This window comes from Somniosus microcephalus, chromosome 1 (genome assembly GCF_052327205.1).
Source record: "Somniosus microcephalus isolate GS21.2 chromosome 1, FLI_Smic_1.0, whole genome shotgun sequence".
NCBI lineage: Eukaryota > Metazoa > Chordata > Chondrichthyes > Squaliformes > Somniosidae > Somniosus > Somniosus microcephalus.
The window spans coordinates 151,461,133-151,482,593 of record NC_140987.1 but is presented as its reverse complement, the minus strand read 5'-3'; the positions used below and the strand labels follow the sequence as shown (position 1 = coordinate 151,482,593).

General features: G+C 45.3%; 1 protein-coding gene across 1 annotated transcript in view; it reads left to right on the top strand.

The window, feature by feature from the left end:
* LOC147124414 (uncharacterized) overlaps positions 1-21,461 on the top strand; it is a 347,949-nt gene that overhangs the window by 231,892 nt on the left and 94,596 nt on the right. The window contains exon 12 of the mRNA XM_085969950.1: positions 3,314-3,396. Coding sequence (XP_085826076.1) covers positions 3,314-3,396 — 83 coding nt within the window. The remainder of the gene's footprint in view (positions 1-3,313; positions 3,397-21,461) is intronic.

The window sequence follows — 21,461 nt, the reverse complement described above, 5'->3', positions numbered from 1 at the left end:
TAACACGTCATCAGCCAGTTTCTTTAAAGGGACCAGGCGCAAATTCTACAGCATTAAGGTGCTGCAAACACTGACAAGCACTGCACAGAGGTGCACAGCTGCACACAGGCTCTCCCATGACTCCCTCCATATGGTTATAGAGGGAGTCACAGCACGCAGGGAGGTTCTCTTCCCTTCCAATGGGCGAAAGAGAGCTCCCAAAGAGAGCAATGCAGCCTAGTTGCACATTGCACAGGAGGACACAAGCAGGGATGTCATCAGGAGGACAAGGCTGCAGTGGCGCAAACCTTTCAATGATCTCAGTAGATCACGAAATGTTACTGCCATGCCACACTCAACCTCATCCTGCTGTGCCACTCATCACATCCCCATCACTCTGCCTTCCCTACCCTACTCCTGCACATCTTTACTCACACCAACTTACCTTACGCCTCCACCCATCCCTCTCTATCTAAATTATCACTTCCCCAACTCACTAGCCACCCCTCACACTCACCCTCTTCCTACTGCAAGCATGCCAACTAACAACACACAAGGGTAGGCACTTGGGTGTTTTAGCCAATGTTCATGTGAAGTTTCTGGTAATGTGCTGACAAACATTGAAATCTTTATTTTCAACACTTTGCGTTCTTGGACGGATCTGTGTGCACCATTGGAAGTGTCTTAGTGAGTTGCAGTGAATGGTGGGACATAGCGGCAGCACCCACCCCCACCCCACCCCCACCCTGCAATGCTGCTGAGTGTGATAGGAATGGCTTGGGCATTGTAGGGATGCTTTATGTTGTTGGTGTGGGGTGATGCCAACCTGGTGCATCATGTGGCAGCCAGGGTGTGCAGCGTCAAGTGAAGTAAATGTGGCCAAGGTGAGGCCATTCCTGGCGTCCTGGGCAGCAATGTGGTTGGGTGCTGATGCCCTCTGTCCTGCGCAGCATCAGGTGATTTCGGAGAAGGTTGGTGTGGTTTTTGGTGGTACTGGTATGCCTGGTGATGATGGTGTTGTGGCTGATCGTAGTCAGATCCTGAGGATCAAGGTGAGAGAGTATAAACCGTACCCATGCTGATGGAATAGATGGCAGGTGAACTTGTGATGACAGAAGCAATCTGTGAATGTTGAGAGAGGTTGTTCCAATGAGGTGACACTGGATAGAGAGTTTGCTCCAAATACTTGCAACCTGCATATAGCTTAATCTGTCTTCCAACAACAGCTTTTGAGCTTGGAAAGTAAACAGCTGTGAGATGCGAGCTTTTATAGCACATTTTCAGCTGTCAAGTAATGAAATGATTCCATGGCCATTCAACTCCTGCCCAGCTTAGCAGACATGATCCCCGAGCAGCGTGGACCCCGTTGGTGAGCTGGTAACTTCTAAAGGTGAGCTCAAAATTGTTATTAATCCTCTGTTGACCTGAATTGGTTCCCCCGCCGCTGCGTTTCGGGTCTGCTCAGCGCTGACCGACCCTACATTTGGTAAAGGCACGTGGCGGCGGGTTGACAGCAGGGTCCCGACCCTCTATCAATAAAAACACTTTCCCATCTGACCCGCCACCGGTCACTCCCGCTGACCCCCATAAAAATTCACCCCAATAATTCTATTACTAATATGGGGTGCAGTTCTAGAATTAGCTCTCGTATGGATTGGTGCTAATTCTTCTAGTATTGCACCCACTAATTAGAAGATTCTTTTATAATGTTTTCTTTGTTAGAAAGATATTATCTTGTACATTTTCCACATTATAATTTATATTGGCCCAGAAATTCGGGTCGGGGGCTTCCCGCGGGTGCAAGCCCCCGACCTACACTTACCTACCGTGCCGGCCGTTGAGCTGTGGGCCCCCGTGGAATTGCGATCCTGGGCCTCCTCCAACTGCTGGCGCGCAGTGCTTGTGTATCCCAGGGGCACAGTTAGTTCGATGCATCCCCTGGGATCACGTGGGCCATGGAGAGCCAATCGGAGCAGGGAATGCTTCATTCATAAGTTTGACAGACCTATAAATACTATAAGCCCCAAAAATCACTAAATCTTCAAATAATTTTTTTTAAATCACATTTTTAAAATAAACTATAAATTACATGAAATAACTATTTTAAACAATAATTAAAATTTTTGAAAAACAATTTTTTATTTTCTAACGGGCTAAAAATAAACTTACCTTTCTTTAAAGTATTAAAAAATAATAAACCTGTGGAAAAAATGTTTTAATTTTAATTAATTCACCACTTACCTTGTAAAATGCAGGCCTTGCGACTGCTTTTTACATGTCTAACTTCTGGAGACTTACCTTCCCGGGAAAACCTGCAAAAAAAAAAGTAAGTTCGATGCGCACGCGCTGCCTCTCCTGCGCACGTGTTCCACCTCTTAACCCCTTCTTTCAGGGGAACGGAAGTGCCGGTTTCCCGCGCATGCGCAGTGCATGCACGAAACCGGCACTTCCATTGGACTTACGGGTGAGTGCCCTGTGCATACTCACCCATGGAGACTCGAATTTCTGGGCCATTGTTACAAGACATTTAATATAGCATGCAATTATACATCTTTATAACAAGAAAAATGATTGTCTCCAAAATATTCTGGTTGTAATACGGGTGGAGAATTCTTGAAATGTAAAGAATTGAAGTGATTAGAAATCTAAATGCAAAGATAAAATATACTTGGCCAGGAATTTATTTAATTTTAAAGTCATCTGACAAAAGATATTGCATAAGAAAAGCAAAATTAACTGTCCAATTTTAATTTTAAAAGTACAAGTAACTTTAGAATGCGAAATTTGAGTTTTTCTGCCTCTCAATTTAATCTTAAAATTGAGACAAAAGCACTACATTGTGAATCCAAAGTGCTAGGAATCAGGCTCAATCCCTTACTGCACTGAGCTGCTGATCTCAGCTTTGTTGTTTCTGAGAGTTAGTGAGTAAGGCTAAGCATCTCTCCACAGGGTGGGAGTGTCATCCACAAACTGTTGCACATTTTCTTACAACTGGCAGATGTCTAGGAACAGATTATTCACTTGGCCTTTTGGCTGCAGGTAGTGCCTATCCAAAGATTCTGGAAGAGTACAAGGAGAAAATCAAAGATATATCAATTGAGATAAGCATTGATAAACTTACTTGGAATTTAAAGCTTATATTGGAGTCAAAAAATCCAAGTGTTTTGGTTTTGTTTGACCCTACAGCAAATTCAAATTGAATATGTTAGCCTACCTTTTCTTCAGATGCTGATGGGTCGACAGTTGTTTTACAGATTTTTCTGTTTTTATAGTTAACTCATGCTCCTAATGATTATCACACTAATATGAATATCTATTTTACCTTCAAACACAGGAGAAGCAAAGCAACTTTCTCAAGAAGAGAAAATGAATAGCTCTGTACTAAAGACTGATAAGGTACAAAATGCATCACCAGAGGTACATATATATTAAGTAAGGCTATGCTAAATTACATGTGCGTTTGCTTTGCTTTGTGAAGTTGTTTTTCTAAAATAAAATCTAAAAAGTGAATTTGAAGGGCTGGATTTTCCTCTTCTGCTCAATACAATGTATGCTAGTAAACTAATTATTGAGGTAAGCCTATGGGGTAGAAAGTCGTCTTGGACGGTAGCGCAAGACGGGCTTCAGCTGTCTGTTATATGCCCATCCGATATTCAGTTCTATTGACTTTAATTAAATTTAATATCGGGGCGGGAGTATAAGGGCAGTCGATTTGATACCGCCCGCTTTGCACTACCATCTAAGACCAATTTATACCCCTACAGATGTTAAGGAATATGAGGGTCAAACTTCTGATCAGCAAAGTTCAAGTGTGAAGGTTTATTCCATTCCTGTGTGCACTAATTTTTATTTTATACCAATTAAAGACTGTAACAATAGCACACACTGTAATATGAGCACATTAATCGCTCATGTGAGAGCTTTCCCGATTGGTAGTTCTGCTCTGTGCTGATTGTTCAGAAATGTGGGTGTTGCATTAGAAATGAGCCTGAGTTGGATGATCAGTATAAGTGATGAAAAAGTGACAAATAATACAAATATTCTTGAACGCATGGCAGTAGTAGCAAGCATAGTAAATTTGGAAATATTTTTACTAATATGCTGCCGCTTTGTATGTAATCATATTGGAATGCTAACATTTTTATTGAATTTTGTGATATTATTCATCTCCACCTTCTCATGTGCAGATGTGTCATATCACACAACATAACAGGTGGGCTTCAGTATAATGGTAACCCAAGCAATCATATTGTGGTAGTTTCAGTGTATGGGGCTTTTGCATTAATTCTCCTTGCTTCTCGAAAGGGTTAAAAGTTTTAACAACTAAATAAAAATGCAACCAGATAAAACTTCTGATTTGGACTTGTTTGAAAGCTTCTGGCATTAAGTGCTTGGAAATCTCTGAGCCAAAAAGGAACAGAAAATCCTGGTGATGACTGATTTATGTCCTAACAGCTTGCTTACTCTTTAAAGTGTGATGTGCTCTTCAGTACGATTCACTACATTGAAGTAGCAGCTCACAAACTGTTGGCTCAATGTGGGATGAATTTGATCTCACTTGTGCTCTCCTTCCCTTTTCAATCTCCCACATGCTAACTTTTCCCTTCCCCTCATCCTTAGATGCTCATTTTTCCTTTTCCCTCTTAGGCACTTTATCGGTCTTTCCCCTCTCCCTTTTCCTTTCCCTGGGATGTCAGCGTTGGCTCGATGCTCACACCTGTGACTCAGAAGGTTGTGGGTTTAATGAGCACATAATCTAGACTGCCACTCCCAGTGCAGTACTCAGGGAGTGCTGCACTGTCGGACTTGCCATATCTTAGATGAATCGTTAAACCGAAGCCCCATTTGCCCTCTCAGGTGGATGTAAAAAATTCCACGGCACTATTCAAAGAAGAGCATGAGAGTTCTCCACGGTGTCCTGCCAATATTTATCCCTCAACCAACACTGAAAACAGATGATCAGGTCATTTCTTTCACTGCTGTGCACAAATTGCACGCCACGTGCCCTACATTACAATGACTATCCTTCTAAAGTACTTCATTAGCTGTTACGAAGTTGTGAAAGGCGCTATATAAATGCATGTTGTTTCCTCCTTTATTTTCTGTATTTATCTCCGCTTCTCCAATGACCTTCATGTTTGATTTGTCTGCTTCAGGCCATCTTATTCACCTTCCTGTTCTTTCTGTGGCTCTAACACCTGTAATGATATCAGCAAATAGAGATGGTATTTGCCTGTTTGATTATGATGCCTTACCAGCATGTTTGCATGTATTGATTGCTTGTGCCTGACCAGCAGAGGGCATGTGACAGAGACAAGCAAGGCAGTTTAGTTTGGTTTCAGTTTCGTTCTAGATGCATCACTAGCATGATGTCTCCTGTAAATGCTGTATAAAGAGTTGAACAGACTTTAGATTAAAAGACATTGGCCTAGAAATTCGGTTTTGGCGCAGCGAGGGCTTTAGCGCCGGAAGTTAGTGCCGGCGCTAAGTCCCCCTGCGCGCGCCAAAAATTCAGTAGCGCCGCGCCCAAACGGCTGCCGGCGCTACTGAGGGGTCTCAGCGCCTCAAAACTGGCGCCATGCGCCGCATTGCGGCGCTATTCCGGCGCTGCGGCGCCCGCTGCGGTGCGGCAGGCTCGGGAAGTGCAGGCCTCCTCCTTCCGTTAAGGAGGAGCTGCCTGCACCCGGCCGCGGCCCGCGATAATCTTTTTAAAAATGAGCCCGGCACCTCGGACAAGTGCCGGGCTTGCTTCTGTTCCGGGGGGGGGGGCGGGGGGAAGTCCGGGGAGGGAGCTGCGGCCAGGCGGCCGGCGGGAAAGCGGCCGGCCGCCGCGGGGCCTTTAATGCGCCGGCGCAAAGTTCTGTAAGGCACCTCTGCCAGAACGTTGCTTGCGGCTGCCACGGGCGAGGCGGCCGCAACTCAATTTCCGAGTTCGGGCGGGTTACCATGGCAACCGGGACGCTGCGCACACCGATGACGTCATCGGTGCCGGCGCAGCGCTACCGGCCTAACGCCGATTTAGGGCCCCTGTCAATTTCTAAACTGGCCATAACTTCGGCGCGAGGCCCTCTAGCGCCTCAAAAGCGGCGCTAAGGCCAGTGAATTTCTAGGCCATTCTCTTTCATAAATGTCTCGTCATTGAACCCACAAAGAAATCAATACATGGTGTCAGAAGTGATTGAAAGAGATGAAGAGAAAAAATCTGAAGTTAAATCAGCTCTCCACAAATTAGCAAGCCAAAAGAGAACATCGTTGCTTACCATTGGAGAATAGCTAACGAAGTGAAAAAATGGAAGGTTTACACCCACCGGCGACGCTTCAGTTGACAGGTAATGTGGCTGAAAATTGGAGGAGGTTCAAACAACAGTTGGGGTTGTATTTATCAGCAATCGGAGCTGACGAGAAAGGTGATAAAATGAAAGCGTCACTGTTCTTACATGTTGTGGGTGATGAAGCGCTGGAGGTGTATAATAACTTCACATTCGCTGCTGATGGAGACAAAATGAAGCTAGATAAAATAATGGAACAGTTTGAGGCCCACTGTATACCTAAACGTAACGTGACGTTTGAGAGGCACAGATTTTTCACATGCGTACAGAAAACGGGAGAGACTATTGATCAGTATGTGACTGAACTGAGAAACCGAAGCAAAACATGTGAATTTGGGGGACTGACAGACTTGCTGATAAAAGACAGACTGGTGTGTGGTATTCCAGATAATGGTCTAAGGGAAAGACTGCTAAGAGAGCAAGATCTAGACCTGGGAAAAGCCATAGCACTGTGTAGGGCTACAGAGACTGTGAAGTCGCAGGCAAAGGAGCTGTTCAGTGACAATAGCTGCAACGTGGATGCAGTGAGAAAGAACGGATACAAACCGTTTAACAAAACGAGCGCCAATGTGAAAAAAGAGGCGTGGCCAGCGAACGAAAATGAAAGGGACAATCGAAAGTCATGTAGTCGATGCGGTACACAGCATCCACCAAGAAAGTGTCCAGCATATGGTAAAAAATGCAATAGTTGCAACAAAAACAACCATTATGCCCGTTGCTGTAAGAACCAAGCGCAACAAAGCAAGGTCCATGCAGTAGATGAAAGCGGGATAGAGGAGTTCAATGTGGATGTTGTGTCTGAAAACAAAAAAGAAGAAAGAGACTGGATGTTGACACTAAAAGTGAATGACATACACATTCCATTTAAATTGGATACTGGAGCACAAGTTAATGTGATATCAGAGACTGATTTTAAGAAAATTAGACCCAGACCAAAGATACATGGAATAAAAGTGAAAGTGACAGGATACTCAGGTACTGATATACCAGTGAAAGGAAGATGCATTGTCAAAGTGACACACAAGGACAGAGAGCACACGCTAGCATTAATCGTGGTGCCAAAGGATGTGCAAGCCATACTAGGTTTAAAAGCCTGTGAGAGACTGAACCTGGTAAAGAGAGTCCTCGTTGTGGAAAGCGAAGGAGAGACAGTCTATGATGAACTCATGAAAGAGTACAAAGACCTATTTAAGGGTCTAGGCTGCATTCCAGGAGAACACACGATCAGAGTAGATAAAAGTATGACACCGGTCATACAGCCATGCAGAAAAGTTCCGTTTGCTCTTCAAAAGCAACTGAAGGCAGAGTTGGACAGGATGGAAAGCCTGAACGTGATTCGGAAGATAGATGAGCCAACTGAGTGGGTGAGTTCCCTCGTCGTTGTGGACAAAAAGAATGGAAAGCTCAGAATTTGCCTGGATCCAAGAGATCTAAACAGAGCAATAAAGAGAGAGCACTTCAAGCTTCCTACACGTGAGGAAATCATGCACAGTTTGCAAATGCAAATTATTTCAGCAAGTTAGATGCATCATCAGGATTTTGGCAAATGAAATTGGACGAAGCAAGTTCAAGACTGTGCACATTCAACAGTCCATTTGGCAGATACAGATTCCTAAGGTTACCATTTGGCATTGCCTCAGCTCCTGAAGTGTATCACAAAACTATCCATATGATCTATGAGCATCTGGAGGGAGTTGATACATCAATGGATGACATCATAGTATGGGGAACCACGAGAACTGAGCATGACGAGAGACTGAAAAAAGTGCTGGAAGCAACAAGGAAAACAAACCTGAAGCTGAATAGAGAGAAATGCCAGCTCGGGGTGACAGAACTGACATTCGTGGGAGATATCCTTAGCAGTGAGGGCATCAGACCAGATCCCAGAAAGGTGTCCGCCATTGAGAATATGCCAAAGCCACACTGCAAAAAGGACGTGCAGAGGTTTAATGGAATGATCAACTACATGGGTAAATTCGTATCCAACCTCTCAGAAAAGATGGTGCCACTGAGAAGACTAACTGAAAAGAACATAGAATGGGAATGGAATCATGAGCATGAGAAGTCATGGAGCGATCTAAAGAAACTGCTCACAGAGGAACCAGTTCTGAGGTTTTATGACCCAGCGAGACCCATCAAGATATCATCTGATGCATCACAGAGTGGGCTCGGTGCCGTTCTTCTGCAAAAATATGACTACTGGCAACCTATTGCATATGCATCGCGCTCAATGACAGACGCGGAGACGCGATATGCTCAAATAGAAAAGGAGCTGCTCAGCATCACATACGCCTGTGAAAGGTTTCACCAGTTTGTGGCAGGACAAGCAATCAGTGTAGAGACTGACCATAAGCCCTTGATTGCATTGTTCCAAAAGCCACTAAATAGCTGTCCGCTTAGAATACAAAGAATGATGATCAGGCTGCAACGCTATACACTGAATGTTGCGTACACACCGGGTAAGCTGATGTATACAGCAGACACGTTGTCCAGAGCTGTTGACCCAAGTGAGCCCGCAAACACCACAATGGATGAAAAAGTGAACGCCTACGTGGACATGATCACAAGTGCACTGCCCATAGCAGATGCAAAAATGGAGCTCATAAAGACTGAGACAAACAAAGATGAAACAATGAGACGACTGAGGAAAAGCATCTTGGATGGATGGCCCAACATGAAGCAAGACTGCTCACCTGACATAGCAGAGTACTGGAACTGCAGGGCGGAACTATCACTGGTCGAAGACATCATCTACAAAGGAAGTAAAATAGTTATCCCAAAGAGTCTGAGAAAAGAGATGCTAAAAAAGATCCATGGAGGACATCTGGGAATCGAAAAGTGTAAGAAAAGAGCACGAGAGCTGATGTACTGGCCACGAATCAACCAAGATGTGACAAATGAGGTGTCAAACTGCACAATATGCCTGAAATATCGAGCAAGCAATCCGGTAGAACCACTAAAGCCACACCCAGTGCCAGACAGACCTTACCAGAAGGTAGGCGCTGACCTATTCGTATGTCAAGGGAAGGACTATCTTGTAGTAACAGACTATTACTCCCTGTATCCAGAGGTTTGTAGACTGTGCACCACCACTGCAGATGCTGTGATAACATGTATGAAAGCCATATTCTCCAGACATGGCGTGGCAAGCGAGGTCTTCACAGACAACGGACCCCAGTTTTACAATGCAAGTTTCTGACACTTTGCCAAAGAGTGGGACTTTGTCCACACAACGTCAAGTCCTCACTATCCACAGTCCAATGGACTAGTGGAAAAATCGGTCCAGACAGTGAAAAGACTGATGTACAAGGCAAAAGACAGTGGAACTGACTTCTACCAAAGCATGCTTGTATACCGCACAACGCCGCTCGAGTGTGGTAAGTCACCAGCCCAACTCCTGATGGGACGTTGGCTAAGGTCAAACCTACCCATCCCGGAGAACCTCCTGAAAACAAAAGAGGGGGAGAAAGTGAGGAAGTTCAAAGAACAGAAAGAAAAGCAAAAGTACTACTATGACAGAGGAACACAAAACCTACCTGAACTCCACACTGGTGGCCAAGTAAGGTTCAAAGACAAAACAAACACAGGGATTCAGAAGGGAACTGTCCTGAGTGAAGTTCAACCAAGATCATACACCATTCAGACAGATGAGGGTGCTGTTCTGAGAAGAAATCGTCGAGATCTTCTCATGGGACCAGCCGCAGCAGGTCAAGAGACTGATACTGTTGAACAACCTGATCACACAGCTGAGAACACATCATCTGAGGCAACAACTCAGATTCAAGGACAAGCAATCAGAAAATCCTCAAGACACGTGAAGCCTACTGAGAGACTCATTGAGCAAATTTAAGGACTATTGTTATAGAAGGAAGTAATGTTATCTTATTCTTTCTTCAAGTTCTAGTGTATTGACATATTTCATGTGAACACACCAAGCAAGGTTAAAAAACCTTGATCATGATAATGATAATGTAAGTTCATTAAGTGTTACAGTTAAAATGCAGATTAATACAAAGAAAACATGTTGTTAGTTAAAAGTAAAATACTTTTGTTTTAAGAAAAGGAGATGTAATGATATCAGCAAATAGAGATGGTATTTGCCTGTTTGATTATGATGCCTTACCAGCATGTTTGCATGTATTGATTGCTTGTGCCTGACCAGCAGAGGGCATGTGACAGAGACAAGCAAGGCAGTTTAGTTTGGTTTCAGTTTCGTTCTAGATGCATCACTAGCATGATGTCTCCTGTAAATGCTGTATAAAGAGTTGAACAGACTTTAGATTAAAAGACATTCTCTTTCATAAATGTCTCGTCATTGAACCCACAAAGAAATCAATACAACACCAGCTTTTAAATAGGCATCATACACAGTTTTTCTATTTCAAATCAAAACTAAGTAATTTTGCATGTTAAATGCTGATTATAAACTCTTCATCATCAAATAAATAACACTATCAGCTTCTCTGGGGGATACTGGTTGATAGGGAGTTTGAAGCCCAATACAGAGCAGAGGCTATTGGGAGACCCAGAATGGCAGATTTAAACAGAGGGAAAAACCTCAAAAAGTGACGTCATAGTCAGCACAGAGTGTGGAGTGGCGCGGGTAAGTTACAGATAAGTATTTAGTTTACTGGTTGGAGTTTTTGGTGGTTCGTGTAAGTAGTTAGTTTGTTGGTTAGTGTTTTTGGTGGTTAATGTAAGCAGTTAGTTTGTTGGTTAGTAATTTTATTAATGGTTATCATTTGTGTTTTGGTGTTAGCTAAACAGTTAAATAGCCTTAAAGCTAAAAAGAATCTATAAATAAACAGACTAAGATATGGCAGAGCAGGTTGTGTGTCTGGACTGCGGCATGTGGGAGACAGACTAAAAATTAGAGCCAGGCCTTTCAGGAGTGAAGTTAGGAAACACCTCTATATGCAAAGAGTGATAGAAGTTTGGAACTGTCTTCCACAAACGGCAATTAATGCTAGGTCAATTGTTAATTTTAAATCTGATATTGATATATTTCTGTTAACCAAAGCTATTAAGGGATATAGGGCAAAGGTGGGTACATAGAGTTAGGTCACAGATCAGCCATGATCTCATTGAATGGCAGAACAGGCTTGAGGGGCTAAATGGCCTGCTCCTGTTCCTATCATCTATATATATATAAACGGATCGTTCTGTCTGTCTGTCTATCTGTCCTTCTGTCCTTCTGTCTGTCTGTCCTCACGTGTGCGTCTGTCCGGCTATGCGCTCAAAAGTTATAGAGCGTACCTACGCGTGCGTTACGTCGAAAGAAAGCTTACCTTTCCAAAACGGTCGTAAGCGTATGTACGTTTCGGCCGGACAAAAATTGCGCCCGCGGTATCCGAAAAACGTTCAAAATTCCACTCATTAGCATCTCATTATCCGCTCATTAGCGACAGAGTGACCTTGAGGTCGGCCAATCGTACGCCGGGTTCCTGGCGCATGCGGCCAGGCCCTCCTACGGTCGAGTGATGGGACGATTGACCAATCCTACGCTTCGTTGACCTGACGGTCGACCAATCGGTGCGTGTGTGGGCGGGCCTTATCGTTCTGAACCGAGGTGAGTCGCCGCCATCTTGATTCCAAACTTTTCCTTTCTTTTTCCCGCTTTCTGCATCTTTAAAAAAAACGTTGCTTTTAAAACACATAGGGCTAAAAATTCAGTTGGGTGCCATTTGGGGCGCCAAGCTCGCCTGGGTGCCGGAATTACCGCTGCGAGCGGAGCCACTTGCGCCATCCGGATATTCAGTTTCTGCGCCCCAAATGGAAGCGGGCCGCTACTCGAGGCTTCCCGCACCCAGCTTGGGGCGCTGAAACTGAATATCGGCGCGTTAAGGGCTGCAGCGCCACACGCTGCGGCACGGCACGCTGCGGTACTGCAGGCCTTCCTCCCACTGTTAAGGGGGAGGTGCCTGCAACAGCGCGAGCCCCGCTCGCGAGTGCCGGCAAATGAGCCCGGCACCAAGGAGAAGTGCCGGGCTCTCGGGAAACAGCCAGCAATGCCGCGGCGGGGGGGGGAGGGTTTAGGAGGCCGGGTGCGGAGGTGCTGGCAGGCGGCCACCGAAAAAGCGGCCGCCCGCACCTCCACCTTAACTAGCGCCACAGGTAGGCCCCTGTGAACCGGTCGCTATTTGCGACCGTCGCTAAAGAGTCGGGCGCGACCAAATATGGTCATTGGGCCGGGAGCGGGGCGCTGCGCACACCGATGACGTCATCGGTGGCGGCGCAGCGCTACAGGCTAACGCCGCCATTAGCGCCCTGCTAAATATCGCGGTAGGTGTGGCTAGTGGCGCTTAAGCCACTGAGTGCCCTCTTTGGGCGCAAACTGGTGGTGCAGCCCACTGAATTTCTAGGCCATATTGTTTTTTAAAAAAGTTAATTACTTTCTAAATCTTTTATCTAATCTCATTAATTTTCCTACCTTTCCCCATTTTTCCAGGTAGGCCTCGAAACCTCGGCCTCTCCTCCGCACCCATGCCCGAGCTAGGCACCTCCCGGCCCCAGTCAACAAGCGGCCCCCGATCGCCGCCATCTTTGTGAAGGCTGGAGGGGCGGGCCTCAGCCGAGCGCCACTACCGCCGCCATCTTAGTAAAGGCTGGTGCGGCGGTGGCGGCACGGGGCTCCGCGGAGCAGGAGCGCGGCGGCGTCTAACTCTCCCCCCCCCCAGTCTGTCTCTCTCTCTCTTCCCCGCACCTCCTGAATGCGCGGGGGAAGAGGCCCGGGGCACCGTGGCCGCTTTCGGAGACTTCAACTCCGTGACAGGTGAGGAGGGTCTTCGTTCACGTTGGGCGGCGGGCGGTTTCCCCGGGTGCTGATTCCTGCCGGTGTGGGTGTGGGGCCGGAGCCCGGCTCTTACCTTGCCCCGGAGAGTGGGCGGACGGCGGGGCCTGGAGTAGCAAATCGGGCACCGGCACCAAGATGATTTCTATACAGAGCCTGAGCGGCCGGCGAGCTCGCAGACAAAAAACGGCAGAAGAAAAACTGAGAGCGGTAGAGGGGAACAGACGTCAGAGAGACAGAGAAATAGGGAGGGAGGAGAGGGAGAGGGACAGGGAGGGAGAGAGGAGAGGGAGGGTGGGGGGAGGGAAGAGAGAGCGGGTGGGGGGAGGGAAGAGAGAGAGGGTGGGGGAGGGAAGAGAGGGTGGGGGGAGGGAAGAGAGGGTGGGGGAGGGGAGAGAGAGAGAGGGTGGGGGAGGGGAGCGAGAGAGAGGGTGGGGGAGGGGAGAGAGAGGGTGGGGGGAGGGGAGAGAGAGGGTGGGGGGAGGGGAGAGAGAGAGTGGGGGGAGGGGAGCGAGAGAGGGTGGGGGGAGGGGAGCGAGAGAGGGTGGGGGGAGGGGAGCGAGAGAGGGTGGGGGGAGGGGAGCGAGAGAGGGTGGGGGGAGGGGAGCGAGAGAGGGTGGGGGGAGGGGAGCGAGAGAGGGTGGGGGGAGGAGGGAGGGAGAGAGGGTGGGGGGAGGAGGGAGGAGAGAGGGTGGGGGGAGGAGGGAGGGAGAGAGGGTGGGGGGAGGAGGGAGGGAGAAGGGGAGGGAGAGAGAGTAAAGCAGGGAGAGACAGGGGGAGGGAGAGAGAGGGTGAGGGAGGGAGAGACGGGGAGGGAGAGAGAGGGTGTGAGGGGGAAAGAGTGAGGGGGTGGGACAGGGAGGAAAAGAGTGAGGGGGTGGGACAGGGAGGGAGAGCTTACCTTCTTCCTTCCTTCGCAGGGGTCCATCGGGCCACCTTCCCCCCCGTCACTCTCTCTCTTCCCCTCCAGTCGCTCTCTCTCTTCCCCCCAGTCGCTCTCTCTCTTCCCCCCAGTCGAGCTCTCTCTTCCCCCCCAGTTGCGCGCTCTCTCTGTAATGAAATCTGTTTGTCTTGCCTGTATCCGTTTTGCACTCATGTATATTACCCTCCCCCACACGGTGTATAGTTTCACTTCCTCTTTCCTGACTAACCTGGAAGGTTCCAGGTCTTGGCTCTTGGCTCCGCCCCGGACTTCTCTTACTTAAAGATCTGAGGATCTGTATGACTCATTCCTGTGAGCCAGTCGGTGTGTTGAGATGTTAGCTCTGATCTTAGTGATTAAAAGCCAACTTGTTAAAGTCTATAACTTCTAGTTTTGTGGTTATTGAAGGCACATCACTCTCTCTCTCTCTTCCAACAACAACATGCCCTCGAAAAAGCCTCGGCACCGCCGGGCACTCCAGCTAGTCCTATATAAAAGCTGTCTGTTCCTTATGCTGCTACTAGTTGGCTGCAAAACCATTCTCCATTAGTAGAGAAACAAAATGCTCAATGGCGTGCCCTGGAGTATATAATGTTCTGGCTACAGGAAAGACAAGATCAATTTTACAAAAACTGTTACCCCTTCCTAGTCAGAACAAAAGCGCATTTCCCCATGCCCATTCCCTTCTGTAACAGGATTTTATTTGTTGCTTGAAATAACCCTAGTATGCTTACCCCAAGGTCAATAGTTCTTCCCTGGAGAACCTTACCCATGCCACTGACATTAAATGATTGCTTAACTTTGTCCCTTTTCTGGGATTTTGCTGTTGGAAGTGTTTGGAGTAAAGTCTCTATCCACTGTCACCTCCTTGGAGCAAGCTCTCTCACCATTGACAGATCGCTTCTGTCATCTCAACTTCAGCTGCCATCTATTCCAGCAACATTGATGCCCTTGAAAAAATCTCACCTTGGTCCTCAGAATCCCAACACAATCAGCCCCAACACCAATATCACCAGGCACACCAACATCCACCGCAGCAACTGCAGCCGGGAACAGAACCCGCCAACCACCTCTCCTGCAGCGATCCTGCCTCCGCTGACGAAATCGTGGCTCCTATCTCTGTATTCACCTCCAGCCCTACAACCCTCCAAGATCTCTGCACTCCACCAATTCTGGCCTGTTGTGCATTCTCGATTGCAAGCATACCAACTAAGAACACACAAGGGTAGGCACTTGGGTGGTTTATCCAATTGTCATGTGAAGTTTCTGTTCATGTGCTGTCAAACATTGAAATCTTTATTTTGAACACTTGGGACAGATTAGTGTGCACCTTTGGAAGTGGCTTAGTGAGTTGCAGTGAATAATGAGACAGAACATCCAACCCTGCCCCGCCCCGCCCCCCTCCCCCCCCAATTGGTGATGAGTGTGAAAGGAATGGCTTGGGCATTGTAGGGAAGCTGTATGGTGTTGGTTTGGGGTGGTGCCAACCTGGTGCATCATGTGGCAGCCAGGGTGTACAGCATCAAGTGAAGTAAATCTGGCCATGGTGAGGCCATCGCTGGTGTCCCGGGCAGCAATGTGCATGGGTGATGCTGCCTGTGTCCAGTGTAGCATCAGGTGATTGCGGAGAAGGCTGGTGTGGATGTTGGTGCTGCTGGTGTCCCCGGTGATGCTGGTGTTGGGTCTAATCGTGTTGGGATTCTGAGGACCAAGGTGAGATTTTTTCAAGGGCACCGATGCTGATGGAATAGATGGCAGGTGAGGTTGAGATGACAGAAGTGATCTGTCATTGTTGAGAAAGGTTGTTCCAAGGAGGTGACAGTGGATAGAGAGATTACACCAAACACTTCAAAAGTGCATAAAGCTCAAAAATGGGTTCTAAATACTGAAGGCTGAAGCTTCTGAGATTGGAAACTGACCAGCTGTAAAATGTTTTCGACAGGAACCTCGTGGAAAACTTGGCAAAATGCTTTGGAACTGCGGAAATGGGATTTAATTACTTTAAACACCCTCCTAACAAGCACAATTGAACGACCCGCTGCTTAGTGCCGTGTCTGCAAAGCGCAGGCAGAAACGACACTTGGGAAACTGACAAGGAGGCGGGTTCAGAGCCGGATACCGGCCCACTGTTAATCTTTGCTATTTTGACAGCGGACCTGCCTCCAAACTCGCTCTCTGAGCACCGGCAAAATTCAGCCCTAAGTGTGCACCAGACTGGTCAGGTATGAAATGCATTTTAAAGGTTTCTAATTATGTTGGAGGAGATTACTTTAACTCAGTATAATTTATTGGTTAAGTCACATTTAGGATATTACTGTATGTGCCATTTTAGTCACCCTACTTTCATAAGGACATTGATGCATTGGTGAAAGCTCAGATAATACTAACAAGAATAATTCTAGTACTTAAGGCTCTAAATTAAGTAGAAGTGTTTATAGAACTGAGCCTGTTTTTGTTTGAGAAAAAAGATTGAGAGAGACATGGTTTAAATAATGAGATGTGAAAGTGTAAATGTAGGCAGGTGATTTAACATGAACCATGATAGCAGAACTGGAGAACCTAAGTACAAATTAATAAGTGTGAAGCAAGACTAGAGATTAAAAAAGAAAAAAAAGACTTGCATGTATATAGCGCCTTTTATGACCTCAGGACGTCCCAAAGCGCATTACAGCCAACAAAGTACTTTTTTTTAATGTAGTCTCTATTTTAATGTAGGAAATGCAGCAACCAATTGGTGCACAGCAAGGTCCCACTACAGCAATGTGATGATGACCAGATAATTTCTTTTAATGATGTTGGTTGAATAGAAGAATTCCTGCCAAATACAGAATATTGGATTTATGGAACAGTTTCTCATTCACAGTAGTTAATGGTATATCAATAAACTCATTTAATATATATTTATGAATGGCAATTCAGATTATAAGGATAGACAGTTCTTTCATGGCTGATGGCATGGATTTATCATCTGTGGAATGCAATTGGTCAGCGTTAAGTAATATGGGTTGAAAGATTGGATCAATATCCTAGATTTTTAGAAGATTACCTTTATGGACAGAAAATTATCGGTTGTGCACCCAAGATTTGCCTGCAGTATGTTCCCAATGAGTACTGCTCCCCACTAAGTGACCTTTCATTATGATGCGAGGTCAGTTCGTGCCAGTGAAGTTCCAGAGTAGCTCCATCAGCACAGCGTTATCTGCTCCAAAATCTCTTACTCATATCTAACGTGGTATATTGCTCGAAAACAGTCTAAGATTTTTTTTCTAAGTAAACAATAAAAAGCTTTTCTGCATGCAACCATCAAAAGGTTCACATGCGGTTTTCTTGATGGTTAAATATTATCATTGTACTGTTAGTGTTCAAGGGGATAAGGTTTCAAATTTTCTTGAGTGCTTTTGGCACATTTTCAGTCTACAAAGTTTTAGATTTTGTATAGCAAACTTGTGCATTATTTATAATGCAGAACATCTTTCACGTGTTAAGGATCTGGCACCCTGAATTTATCCTGTTCACATTGTGGAGGTTAATTCAGAGAACCAACAGCAGCATTGATGCACCTGTTCAGCTGAATTGCATGTTCAAACATCACACATGCTCAGTTCTTGATAAGCTACTATCATAACTTGAAAGCAACTGCACAGTTGTAAATTTTCTGCATGCACTGTTTATTTCAAATTATGTTCATGACTGCAGATCTTCTGCCATTGAAACCAGCAATGCAAAAGCTACATTGCTGACTTGAGAGTTCAGCCTACTCGTAGCCAAAACAAAATGGCGGCGACTGGTAGCAGTTTAAATTTGTTGGCAGCAGCACTTTGTTTCCAACTACACAAGGAGAAGTCATTTATTGTGGTCTCCGCATTGCCAGAGGCATTGGGTGAAACTTTCAACTTTGGGACCGTAAAATGGGCGATATCGGATCAACCACCCATTATATACCCTGCCCAATTTTGCTTGAAGTCAATGGAAAGGAAAGGAAAATCAGGTGGGATATATAATGAGCAGCTGATCCGGTTTCACCAACTTATGCCCCCTGTCAAAATTGAAAGTTTAGCCATTAGTGCTGTCTTGTGTATAACTGCTTTTATATTGGGTTTAGGGGGGTGCTAAGATCCTCAGCTCCCAACGAATCTAGTGCATCTACCGATGTGATGGACCTTTTATGTAAAATGAAATAAGTAATAGTTGAGAGAATCTTAGACCAATACTGCATTATTTACAAGTGCTACTGGTTGGTTACTTTGTTGCTTCTGACTGCAATCAGTAAAATTGTCCAATTCACCAGGCAAAATAGTTATTGGATTATGTGTGGATAATAAATAAAAGTAAAAAATCTTTAAGTACATTCATTGAATCCAAACTAAATTAAAGCAGATACCAAAATTATCATTTCATAATTGCTATGATTAATTATTAGCATTGTTTTTCTACTCACTGAATATTCTAAGAAAAACGTACTGAGGTAGCTGACAGCGAGAAACCAACTAAAGAGGCACCTTCTGTCTTTGCAGAGTCCCTGAATTCCCTCAATGGTTTCTTCCAGTTAAAGGAAATACAGAAAGAACCTAAGATTTTATGCTTGTGGAAAAATTCTAAATAAATCCTGAAACAACACTATATAAACTACTTTTGATCGATTCTTGAAATAAATTGATACTGCCCAATATTTTTGTAAGTGCTTTTCATAAATTGCTTTTAATAAGAAAGTATAAAGGTCAATATTTTTAATACACCAAACATTGTTGTTTGCAGGATCCCCCCAATCTCTCCTATTTTTAATGAAAGATATCACTTTAGTGGACGACCAGTATATTGGACCAAAACATTGCCTCCCGAGTGGTCCATTATATTGTCGTCTCACTGTGATCGATTTCTAAGGGTGTTGTATACAAGTATACACTATTGGTTAATGCAACTGAGATTACCTTTGAATCATTAGAAGCCACCAAACATGTTCACCAATATACCCTATATCTGTGTATGCATGTGTGTGTGTGCAAATGAAGATAAAACAAATATTGTTGCTAGCGAAGATACTTCTTACCATCTGTCTTTTTGTAAAAGTGCCAACTATAATTACACACCAATAACTGTGAATAAGACCAGGCATGCATGAGCCAGATACAGGATCTTGTACCATGTAGGATAATTATGCCAAATACTTTACACTATTTTTGAAGAAAGCTGAATGACCATTCTTTTGTTTAGTGATTGGTGTCTAATATTACTATAGGCCTAAGCATTCTAATCTGTCACTTTGATCTTTGTCTCAGATGATTCAATTATACAGCATGTGTCTTTCACACTGGAATAGCATGGGAGATATGTGTCCACATGAAACTATTGACTGAACTAGTTAAGAGCAGCTCAGCTAAATTATATCATCTGTCAGCTTTTCCAAAAATAAGCTCGTAACGTTCATCACACAGCAACTTTGTGCATGTATTTTTGAGTAAAATAGAGAACATCCTGAAGCCTTTCAATCTTGTTATTGATCAGTGCTTATTAGCTGGATTTATAGTGTGGAAGGTAGGCATTAAAGTAATGGACAGAACTTCTGCTTCAAAGTAGGTGAAAGAACAAACAATCCCCTAATTACATAGTGAGAAAAGACACCAATTTTATACGTTATAAATCCATTGCACCAGATTTGCTTAAATGTACATTTTCTTTTATATTAGGATTGGCAATACTGTCACTATAGTTGAGAAATATAAGTGAAAATGAACACTCACACTGTAATGTAACTAAAATATGTACAAAATGGTAATATGATTGGTTGCACACACAGGTTCAGTAAAGGGGCGAACTTAAATGTAGATGAGGCATGATCCCCATAATGCAATTCAGAGAACCATGCAGTTCCTGATGGTCTGAGCACCCATATAAAATGGGAAAGTCCTGTTCCATTAAATTGAGTCCTTGTTGTTAAAGATGCATTACCATGCTTGCTGTATAGAATATTGCAACACAGAAACATGCCATTTGGCCCATCAAGTCTATGCTAGTGTTTTCTCATGGGTCACCTGGTCTAATTTCACTCTTCTGCTCACTCGTCAGGAACAAACAAAAGAGGATGCCGAGGCTGACCATGAGACAGATAGTTCAGATGCACATGAGCAACTCAGTCTACAGGAGTAATTAGACTGGGTCTAATCAACCAAATGTTTAATTAAGTGCATTGTGCCTCCATTGCAAAACAGTCATCTCCATACATGCCCAGTACTCTTGCCGAATAAAACATCACCGCCCCCCACTGGGCCCAGTTGTACATCAAGAATCATAACCTATATAATTTTCCCCAACTTCCTTATCATATGGAAAGAACTGTCACAACACCGTGTTAGTCAAGTAACTTTTATTAACCTTTACAGTGTGTGGTGCAGGTATGTTCAGTTTAAGGAATTCGGTAGTACAGGTAGACTATCCTTTATCCGAAAACCTCGGGACCAGCCGTGTTTCGGTTTTTGGAAAATTTCGGATTTCGGAAGGTATTTTATAAGACTGGGAAATTTGTCGGAGGTGGGGGTCGGCGGGGGGGGGGGGGTCGGGGTCGGCGGGGGGTCGGGGGTGGGGGTCGGCGGGGGTCGGGGTCGTGCGCACGACTTACGCTGAACGAAAACACTTTTCGGTTTTCAGAGGATTTCGGTTTTCGGAAGTGCGGAAAAAGGATACACTATCCCTTATCCGAAAGGGTGGGGGGGGGGGGTCGGGGGTCGGGGGGGGGGGGTAAAAGAATATCGGACAGGCCGCTGCAGCTATCGGACGGGCCGCTGTATTGTTGGGTTCACTCTCCCGGTATACCTCCTTCACACTGCCCGGCTCGGCCTGCAATCTCCTACCCAGGAGGGAACTCAGTGACCCTCTGCCCTGCTCAGCGTAAGTCGTGCGCCACTCTGGTCATGTCGTGCGCACGACTTACGCTGAATGAAAAAACCTTCGGTTTTTAGAGGGTTTCGGTTTTCGGAAGTTCGGATAAAGGGTAGTCTACCTGTATAGTGGTTACGTTACTAATCCCAAGGCCTAGACTAATAATAAGAACATAAGAAGTAGGAGCAGGAGTAGGCCATACGGCCCCCCGGGCCTGCTCCGCCATTCAATAGGATCATGGCTGATCTGAACTTAGACTCACGTCACTTCCCTGCCCTCTCCCCGTAACCCCTTATTCCCTTATCAGCTAGGAAACTGTCGATCTCCGTTTTAAATTTATTTAATGTCGCAGCTTCCACAGCTCTCTGAGGTAGCAAATTCCATAGATTTACTACCCTCTGAGTGAAGAAGTTTCTCCTCATCTCAGTTTTGAAAGGGCAGCCCCTTATTCTAAGATTATGCCCCCTAGTTCTAGTCTCACCCATCAGTGGAAACATCCTCACCGCATCCACCCGATCAAGCCCCCTCACAGTCTTATGTGTTTCGATAAGATCGCCTCTCATTCTTC